Here is a 10860-nt window from a genome sequence, read left to right on the forward strand (position 1 = left end):
TACACATTTTAGCTACTATAAGCGGACTACTTTTAGATTACTTTTGATCAAACTCGTTTATCACTTTAAGTAGGATAATCTTGTACCATATTAAAATTATCTAATAATTAGTTGAATTATAAAAAATTAAAATCAATCATTTTAAAATGGCATAAATCAGAATAAAACATTTTTTACTTTTTTTTTTAGCTGCATGTCATGTGTGACAATTAAAGCAGCATCAGAGAACCGTGAACATACAAATGTGTTACTTAGTTAAAATATTTTTTTTAAATCTTATAAATAAAAGAAAAATAAGAATTAGAAAAAATCAAGTGTTGCTAGTGTGTGAATATGTAATCAATAAAAAAAAACTAACTAGTCTAGTTAAGGGTATTTTAAAATGTAATTTAATCTAAGTACAAGTACTTAGTTTTTGGAATCTGATTACATAATCCAGATTACTACCCAGCTCTTTATATATCTGTGTGTAACTTTCGTTTAGCTGACTATTATTTATGTTTCTTATTTGTATTGTTTAACTAGGACTTGTTGGATGTATATGTTAATATTTATTTTATTATTTTCTTAATTTATTATGCCCTTACTCCTATTAAAACAGTAGTAATTTGAAGGGTCTGTCACTTTAAATTATATTGTGGCGAGCGTGGTCCTTGTGCTCAACGCTGATTGGTCGACAGACTTTAGTCCTCCTCTTATGCTAAAACAACCAACCACACTTGTGATGTGAGGAAGGTTACAGAATAGTTCTCGCTCAGTCTTTTAAAGGTGAAATTGAGAACAGGAAGGACTACAACTTCCCCTAGCATTTCTCATCATAATTGAGGGCGTTTGCAGCAGCTCAGTCGGAATGGACATGGCGTCTGCCAGCTCCTGTGTCGTGGTAGGAGTTACTGTACACACTCACGCTTTCAGTCATTTACACCGGCGCGTGAACACTCATTAGTCACTACACCGATAATAAACTGGAAGTGTGTTTTAGTATAAAACTATATTTGTATAGCTCTTTTATTCTCATGAATTTTCCTGTTTGCATACATAAATGTATTTATAGTGATTCGTAAATATTTGTGTGAAGTCTAGGGGCCTGGATGGAAAGCACGCGTTTCACGCATCGCACACGTGATGCAGCTCATTCACCTCTGCACGAATGGCTAACGTTAGTGGAAAATGAGAAAGAAAAACTGCACGTGATCGGTTGTATGATCAGATTGCAGTTCGTTTCAGTTTGTTATAAAGTGATAATAAATGTAACGTGCTTTGCGGGATGTTTCCGTAGTGACATAATGACAATGATTTAAAGCTTTTTCAAAGAGACTCAGGGGAGTCAACCATCGTCTTCCGCCCTAAATTAAGCTATTATATTGACGGTTTAATTTTAGACAGACCCATCCCGCGCTTTGTAACACGTGATTGGATTTATTAATGAATCAATAGGTACACTACACTCTTAAAGCGACAGTTCATAGAATCATTTTAATTCTGTCGGTCAGTTCTGACCTCTAACCCCCGTGTCGTAATTACAAATTCAGTATACATTTCCTTTCTTCTGCAAAACACCAAATACAGTTTTTAAGCGTGTCCTGGTCAGCATTTTCCATGTGACACTAACTAGTGAGTGAAGACATCAAGCTTTAGAAGGCTGCATAATCAAATAAAAGTTTAAAATACTCGTAATAAACCACAAAATATCAACTTGAGGAACACATCATTCTGGACTGCATTTCCTATAGTGTTGTAAAGATATTGTTCAACTAAAAATGAAACACACACACATACATACTGTGGAAGTCAATTGGAGACCAACAACTGTTGGGTTACCAACATTCTTTAAAAAGACTCATACAATAAGAAACTCATACAGGTTTGGAACAACTTCCCTTATGAAAATTAACCATGGTTTTACTACAAATAAAACCAAAAAACCATGGTTACTATAGTTAAACCACGGTAACCACAAATTAACCATGGTTTTGCTAAATTAACCATAGTTTAACCATGGTATTTGTAGTAAATCTGTGGTTATACAAATGGTAGTCAACACGCCAAAAAACCATGGGTTACTTACTACAGTTTTACTATAATAAAACCATGGTTATTTTTTGTAAGGGTTGATGAGTAAATGATGACAGAATTTAAATTTTTAGGTTAACTATCCCTTTAAGCCTTATACTGTAGAAACTATTGGCACTAGTGCTCTGTACCATTAGGTTTAATGCTTTTGGGAAACAGCCCTGATCAGTTTTGTAACCGGAGCAATGATTTATTGAAAACTTACAATTCCACTAAACTGTTTATAGTGTATGTGCTTTTCTCACATACTATAATAAACAGCAAGGCAAGCTAGGGTGGATTTTGGGATCTTCAATAGAGACGGATTTAAGTTTAGGTCTGTTCCTCATATAATCTCTAGTGCATGACTTCAGAAGGCATGTAATATAGCGCACAAGTCATGCAGACCATGTTCATGCTTTTTTTTTTTTTTTTTGGTGATTCTTAATCCTTTTATAGGCATGTTAAACCACACTGTTGACTTCAGTCTACAGTATCCAGGGACACACCAAAGAGTAAGTTATATATACTCTGGGACTTCTGTTACCTGAAAAGCTAAAATAATAACCATCAATTGATATGCATTCTTAATGCAGAACATTGGCTCAGTATACTGAGGAAAGACAGCTGAGGAAAGACATGTGACATGCATGTGAGTCTATAGCAGGAATTTTGTTGATGTGGAATACGACTCTCTAGATCTGACAGCTAACAACCTTAATGCATGTTCCTGCAGCAATATTAGAAACACTGCATACTACACTTTAAATTCCATATCTTATCATAGCCCTGTCTATTGATGGGGTTTGAATCTTAAGATATTGGCACCAGTGGTAAGCAGAAAGGAGCAAGCTCCCAGACAAACCTCTCCTGATAGCTGCTCATTATTTGTCTGAAAGTCCTTGGAGAGCAGTGTGATGACACTTTTGGGAAGAACAAACAATGAACAAGCTATGAACAAACAATCGCTGCTTACTTGGAATTCATCTGCTTCTATTTTGCTTCCACTATGAGGAACAGTTAGAAAAGTTTTATTTTTTTTACACATTTTACATGTACCATTTGTTGTTTTGAAAGATTTCCAGTCAAGGTTCTTTTCAGATCCACCAGCAGAACAGGTTATACTTTTTCATTAATAGGATGGAAAATACTAGATTTGCATTCCTATTTCAGAACAGTTCTTCTCAACTAGGGGGATTCAGCAAGTCTTAATTAAAATGCTAAAAACACACACACACACACACACATGAACACAAGTAAAGATGTAAAACATTAAAGGACACAAAAGTACCAGAAGTACATTTTAGTTATAATTTACTCACCATCAAGTTGTTCCAAACCTGTATGAGTTTCTTTCTTCTGTTCAAGACAAAATAAAATATTCTGAACAATGTTGTTAAGCAAATAGTTGCTGGTAGCCATTGACTTCCATAGTATGAAAAAAAAAAAAAAAAGCATGGAAAAGGCTACCGTCAACTGTTTTTCCAACTGCCAACATTTCTTAAAATATCTTCTTTCTTTTGTGAATGACATGAGGGTGCATCCCTTTGAGTGTTTTTTTTCTTCTCTGTAATCTGCAAATACAGGTTTGTAAACTACAAGTACACAACATGTGCACACTCAATACAATTAAGCACACTTATTTTTCACTCAAGAAGACTCTTTGCTTACCTCAACATTTACACTTTTCATCCCGACCGTCCTTGTTTATTTGTACATCTTTCTCACTCAGCACTGTAACAATATTCTTAATATTACGTTTGGTCCAAGAACTTAAATCGTTTCTAGGGTATATGCTTAAGAAACTGTCAGTTAGATAATATATGCATTTCTTTTTTTAAGTCAATTTGTTAAGGACGTTTCTGTCGAGAATATAACTGCAGATGTTAGAGACAAATGCTGTCACAACTAACCAGTGCTTATGAGAGCTGATTAGGCAATAGAAGATAAGGTTGAAGTAAAGATCACCTTTCTTCTACTGCCCTATTTCAGGTTTGTCCTTCTGTCGACTAGATAAAATGTTATCTGTCAAACGGTTGGCTCACTGTTCTTTGCCCTATCAGCTATGATGTAATGTCATTTGTGCGTTTTAGATCAATGATGAGGAGCAAGGTTATGACCTGGACCTCTTCTGTATACCGAAACATTATGCGTCTGACCTGGAGCGGGTGTATATTCCACATGGACTCATCATGGACAGGTACGAGCCACATCAAACAAGTTCTTTTCTTAGTCTTGCCTAATGAACACTCACATTACAAATAACATGCAACCTGAAGACTGCTGACACTGCGTATTGGCTGACTAGTATCTCCTGACTCCTACAGAACTGAACGTCTGGCCAGAGATATCATGAAGGACATGGGTGCGCATCATATTGTGGCCCTGTGTGTGCTCAAAGGGGGCTACAAATTTTTTGCTGACCTCTTAGATTACATCAAAGCGCTTAATCGCAACAGCGATCGCTCCATTCCCATGACTGTGGACTTCATACGTCTCAAGAGTTACCAAGTACGCCTATTATTCATTCATCCTATTTAATGAATGTAAATTCAGTCAGGCCTGTCTGCTCCCTTCTGTGTATTGTCAACGTGTGTTTATAATTATTTTGACAACATAAATGAAAATTGACACTTGTGATACATACTTGTGTCAGAGTTAAGTGCTTTAACACTTTAATGTCTGGACTGACTCGTGTAAATGTCTGAATCTGTGTATTCCCCTTCTTTAAATATTACAGAATGACCAATCTACAGGTGACATCAAAGTGATCGGCGGAGATGATCTGTCCACACTCACAGGAAAGGTTAGCAAAAACCATCTCCATTATTTAAAAGGAATCTTTCTGATCATGTCATTCAGTAACTGTCTGTTACATGCTTTTAATTATCGGTAAAAAATGTACCTTGGTTTGTTAAAAAAGCTAATTCAGAATTAAGTCCATTACTGTCAACACTTTGTCTCAAAATTAATTTCTGTGCTCAGATAATGTTTTTTTATAATAATAAATATTTTTATTCTGTGAAGATACATGAAATTGATTAAAAGTGACTGTAAGACATTTATAATGTTACAAAAGATTGTATTTCAAATAAGTGCTGTTCTTTTGAACTTAAATAATAAGTAATGTTTCTTGAGCACCAAATCAGTATATTAGAATGATTTCTGAAGGATCATGTGACACTGAAGAATGAAGTCACGATGCTTTGTATTACTGGAATAAATGACATTTTAAAATATATTCCAATATATAGTCACTACTATATTTTGATTAAATAAATGCAGCCTTGGTGAACATAACATATTTTTTCACAAAGATCACAAATTCATATGGAGCTCTCACTTTTGAATGAAAGTACATGAACAATAATTACAAAAATAAATGGTTGTAATAATATGGTAGTAATAATTGGCTGATCAAATACTGTCATTGCAGTCTCTTAAACATCCAAATGTGTTAAAACTGTTTCTCTTTTTCTCTTGACATATTCTTTTTGACACCAAAGAATGTCTTGATTGTTGAGGTATATATACATTTATTTTTACTTTTATTTTTGAAATAGTTTGCATTATTCAACAAATGTTAAATGTGTTTTATGTAACCTTCACTCTGTTTATTAGGACATCATTGATACTGGGAAGACAATGAAGACCCTGCTGGAACTACTCAAGCAATATAATCCTAAAATGGTCAAAGTGGCCAGGTACAGATGACTATAATGAATAAAATGGAGGTAACCAGTGTGTCTCAGAGTGTTTGTCTTGTAGGTATTGCATCAGCTTATGTAAGCTGTACAGTACAGACCAAAAGTTTGGACACACCTTCTCATTCAAAGAGTTTTCTTTATTTTCATGACTATGAAAATTGTAGATTCACACTGAAGGCATCAAAACTATGAATTAACACATTTGGAATTATATATGGAATTATATACATAACAAAAAAGTGTGAAACAACTGAAAATATGTCATATTCTAGGTTCTTCAAAGTAGCCACCTTTTGCTTTGATTACTGCTTTGCACACTCTTGGCATTCTCTTGATGAGCTTCAAGAGGTAGTCACCTGAAATGGTCTTCCAACAGTCTTGAAGGAGTTCCCAGAGAGATGCTTAGCACTTGTTGGCCCTTTTGCCTTCAGTCTGCGGTCCAGCTCACCCCTAAACCATCTCGATTGGGTTCAGGTCTGGTGACTGTGGAGGCCAGGTCATCTGGTGCAGCACCCCATCACTCTCCTTCTTGGTCAAATAGCCCTTGATGCCTTCAGTGTGACTTTACAATTTTCATAGTCATGAAAATAAAGAAAACTCTTTGAATGAGAAGGTGTGTCCAAACTTTTGGTCTGTACTGTATGTAAATATTGCTAAGCTCTGTTTAGTAACTCCCTTGTCTATTATTCATCACTAATGCAACAAATGCCAGAAACTTCTATCTACTTTTGAGTTTTAGAAGTTGTACGCTCCTGTATACTTTACATATTCCTATATTTTATTTATATATATTCTTTTTTTTTTTGCAGTTTGCTGGTGAAAAGGACACCAAGGAGTGTTGGCTACAGACCAGACTGTGAGTGGATTTCTGAAAAAGATTTCCAGCCTTTTTTTTTGGCATGCAATTCTATATGGCATCGATATATTTAGAATTCAATTCACTTCACACAAGTCAAGTTTATAAATGGATGCATGCTTATGATTTCTCAGGGTTGCACAAACACCTTTAAAACACTAAAGCGCATTGATTTATTTTTAAAGGGAATCAAGTCAATTATTTTGACCTGGAAACTTCTTTTGACCAGTCTATGTCCTAGGGCCCTTAACAGTGCAATGCTATGTATTGACCACAAGGTGGAAGACTAACACATGTACTGATGATTTTCATAGTTACCACAAAAATATTAGTTAGGCAAAAGAACTGTTTTCAGCTTTGATAGTAAGAATAAATATTTCTTGAGCCGGTCTGTACATAATAACTTTTTAATTAACCCCCCTCTATCCTCTAGTTGTAGGATTTGAGGTTCCTGACAAATTTGTGGTTGGATATGCACTTGACTACAATGAGTACTTTAGGGATTTAAATGTAAGTAGCAACATTTCATCATTTAGAATACCTTTATAATTTAAATACAAATAGTTGCTCATTAAAACATGCACATCTGTTTGATTGCGCCGCGATTTCTGCTAACTGCTTCTCTCATTTTGACTTGTAGCACATATGCGTCATCAGTGAAACAGGAAAGGAGAAGTACAAAGCATGAGAAGCCCTGAACTTCCCCCTCTAACTGTGTACCATTTGTTCTTAGTGGATGGTTTTTTTATTATTATTTTCTATCCATTTTGTATTTTTTCAGTTGCACAGCTCACCGCAGGTTAGCAGGTCCTTTGTTCAGCGTCTCTGGTGAGGTGTGTGCTGTAAATCAATGCACCTTACATTTACATTAGCTTATACCTCCACAGGCATCCCACACACATTAGTAACCACAAACGCTTTTCAATTCAGTCTCTGAGAACAGAGGTCTCAGGGTTAGACTGCTCTTCATTACAGTGGGTGTTTTAAACAACCATTTATGTAATGGTCAGATTCCCTTTGATTTATTATAACCTTTTTGTGTGTGTGTAAGACACTATGGATAGGTGTTTATGATTTAAGACTAGCTAGATTAAACAGAATATTGATTTTAGGTTGCCTTGCTTTGCTATTCAGAAGTGAACATACAATGTGTGAATTTGAAAAGACCACTGGTGTTTCCAAAAGTCTATTCGGAACCATAATATGAACCCTGTTATTATTGATTAAAATCTGTGAGTATTGTAATATAGAATATGTTGAATGCTTTTACATGTGAATGTACTTTTTTTCCAATCATATTTCAAATTTATTGACATTTTAAAGCCAAATATCGCCCTGTTTTTACTATTTAATTTTTGTAATTTGTATTGGTTTAATTTTCCTGTCAAGATATTTATTTGTGTCCACTTACTGTAGTTTTGGTTACTAATTATATTAATGAGATTGAAATGAAAAAAAAATCTTACAGTGCCTTATATGTTATGCTATGAAAATGAAGAAAAACTTGTAAAAAAATGTGACCTCACCACTGTTTAACCACCTGTCAATCTTAAATTTGATTAAATTATTTAAAGAATTTTAAGTATTAACGTATTTTATCAAAGTCATGACCAACATTGTTAAACAGGTCATATTATCATGCAGTATGTTTTAGAAATAAATAGCATAAGAATACACATACTGTTATTCTGCATACATCTTGCACCTACAGTACAATAGAAATGACAACACAAGGAACAGGTAAGCATAATGAAATAAGATCAGTTAGCTGACTGTTGATTTTATTTAACAGCGTTGTTTATCTAGAGTACAGACAGGTGGTGTTTTCCATCACAGAAATGCATGGGTATGGTCAGCTCTCGGCCAAGGATCTGCTGTGGCTCTTTGGAGTCTGTAAGCGCTGACAGGTCTTACTATAGCAGAACAACAATACTGGATAACACCATATTCAGCTCCAGTATTTATGTGCTGCTATAGCACATTCCCTTTAGATCTGTTGGGCTCTTATGCTGGGTTACTGAAATGTTGCTGGTGGAACAGGCAGAAGCAACTCCTCTAGCTGCATTTCCATAATCAAAAAACCATGACGAGCTGCTGGAGTTGTTACAGAGCAACTGACATGTTCAGTCTCCTTTCAATTAAGTATGGCTTCAACTTGCACTTGTCTATATAATTATGGAAATATTTATTTGTTGTATTGATAGTTCCACATGTCATTAAGAGGACGAGCGCCCCCTGAAGAGTCTGAGAGGAACAACAGGGTGGTAAGAAAGGCCTCAAGATTATATCCTCTAACTGAAAATAAATAATAAAAAACATGGTTCTTTGTATTAGATAATTAAAAAGATCTATATAAAACGATAAATATGAAAATACAACATGCAAATGCATAAACACCAGATTAAAAAAAAAGTTTCTGTTAATTTCGTATTAATAATACATTTGCTCTTAAATAATGGGAATTTATTATTTCAAACGCTGGATGTTGTTTGTACCGTAGTTGTTGGTTAGCAACTAATGAAGAACAAAAAATAAGAGCCATTGCCAGGCAGACATGACCAGACATATCCTCAATACCTGTCACGGTCTGGTGTACAGAAGGCGTTACTTCTTTAAATAAATATGCACATTAAAAATTAAAATAAAACAAATATATGCAATTACAAAAATATAAGGAATTTACAGAAAACTTGACTGGCTACATTGAAGAAACAAGCTGAATACACACTCACACGTTTGCTAAAAGGAATCATCAGCGTATTCACAGCAAGTCAAAGTAATAATATTATATGGTTTATTTAATATTTTGTACAGGCCATATGCTGAGGTGGTAAGAAAAACTCCAGAGACGCACATTCAGCTGGATGCCACATACAGGGTGTAGTTAACTGCTGCCTACTCAGCATTTTACAACTGTATATAACAACAGAAATAGCCTGCGGAATCAAAAATGAAAAAGTACAAATATATATATTTCCAACCTAAATGTAAGTTGCCGACCTCCTTCGAATACAGTGTCTATCAAAAAGACCGTGGGGTGTTTCCTCAGTTGTGACTATACAGGTTCCCTAAATAGACAACTTCGTACTAATAATAAAAGAGGATGTTGGTTACTAAGATATTTTGAGAAATGCGAGTTGAAAACAAACGAGCGATAAAAAACGCGAACTTTTGTTTGACACGCGTCAAAATGAAACATCTTTCAGATTATGAGCATGCAGACCAAGTTGCGTTAAAGTGTGATAGTTTTCTCCGCGCGACATGGTTTTCAAACAAAGGCGCAGAAGTCGTGAAGGCGTCTCGAAGCACCTCCGTTTCTCTCGGAAGGTCAGACGCTTCAGAAATTAATGAACAACACACAGCTTGACAGCGTGAGAACACGGAGGGGGAGGGGGGGTCCTAAAAAAATAATTCCTCAAAAAATCCAAACTTACCTCGGGTCCAATCGAAAATGGCGCCGAAATGTAAAAAAACGCACCAAATTTCATTGTATGGTCTCCTGCAAAGCTTTATGGGAGCGCGAGCTGTACAACATCCCCCGTAGAGTAACGGAGGAGGAGTGCAACTGCAGTGTCGTGGCACGTTCTTACTACTTAGACACACTGTATCCCCTCATCAGGATGTTGTCATGCCTTTGAAAGCAGCCAACTTGTTCCCAACACACAGAGCTTCTGATTTTAATGGGGCATATTCTAATAAAAACCATATTAGCTTTATAATTCAACCTCATAATTGTTTCCATGCACATTTTGTTACTAATACAAGCTAATGCAACCATTGCTGTCTCCTTTCTGCTCACTGAATCTTTAAACATGCAACTCTTTCTACATAGTATTTTTGTTATCTTTATATATATATATATATATATATATATAGAGAGAGAGAGAGAGAGAGAGAGAGAGAGAGAGAGAGAGAGAGAGAGAGAGAGAGAGAGGTGATATTCATTTATTAAAGTCAGCTGGAGTTGCCATCACCTGACCTGCGTGATGACCTTGCAGTCACCTGGCTCAAAATCTTGTGTCTCTCATTAAAAGAAGAGAAAAGAAACATTGTCTGCTGCCAGACAAGAGGCCTCACAGTGAGCTGTGAAGAAACATGTGACTCTGGTGTTGCTCATTGCTGCTGTGTTCTGTGCACAGCCATTTTATGCAAAATTTGGTTTTAGGGTGGAGTGTCATCACCCAGTGATGTTTAGATGGAGGTTAAGGTCTGATGCATGTGGAAATTATAAATAAAGCTTAATTG

General features: G+C 35.5%; 1 protein-coding gene across 1 annotated transcript; it reads left to right on the forward strand.

Annotated features, from left to right (window-relative positions):
• Positions 1-724: 724 nt before the first annotated feature.
• Positions 725-8088, forward strand: LOC132113595 (hypoxanthine-guanine phosphoribosyltransferase-like). Its single transcript, XM_059521436.1, has 9 exons — positions 725-883; positions 4146-4252; positions 4380-4563; positions 4793-4858; positions 5559-5576; positions 5674-5756; positions 6569-6615; positions 7049-7125; positions 7256-8088. The coding sequence occupies exons 1-9, from the start codon at positions 851-853 to the stop codon at positions 7301-7303; spliced, it is 663 nt and encodes a 220-aa protein (XP_059377419.1). The 5' UTR covers positions 725-850; the 3' UTR covers positions 7304-8088.
• The last annotated feature ends 2772 nt before the right edge of the window (positions 8089-10860 follow it).

Source organism: Carassius carassius, chromosome 33 (genome assembly GCF_963082965.1).
Source record: "Carassius carassius chromosome 33, fCarCar2.1, whole genome shotgun sequence".
NCBI lineage: Eukaryota > Metazoa > Chordata > Actinopteri > Cypriniformes > Cyprinidae > Carassius > Carassius carassius.

What these genes read in the sequence shown, in the direction of transcription:
- LOC132113595 (XM_059521436.1), top strand. Translation starts at nt 851, where the DNA reads ATGGACATGGCGTCTGCCAGCTCCTGTGTCGTG. An exon ending in CATGGACTCATCATGGACAG is followed by an intron (nt 4,253 to 4,379) that starts GTACGAGCCACA and finishes TGACTCCTACAG; the next exon opens with AACTGAACGTCTGGCCAGAG. An exon ending in TGTTGGCTACAGACCAGACT is followed by an intron (nt 6,616 to 7,048) that starts GTGAGTGGATTT and finishes TCTATCCTCTAG; the next exon opens with TTGTAGGATTTGAGGTTCCT.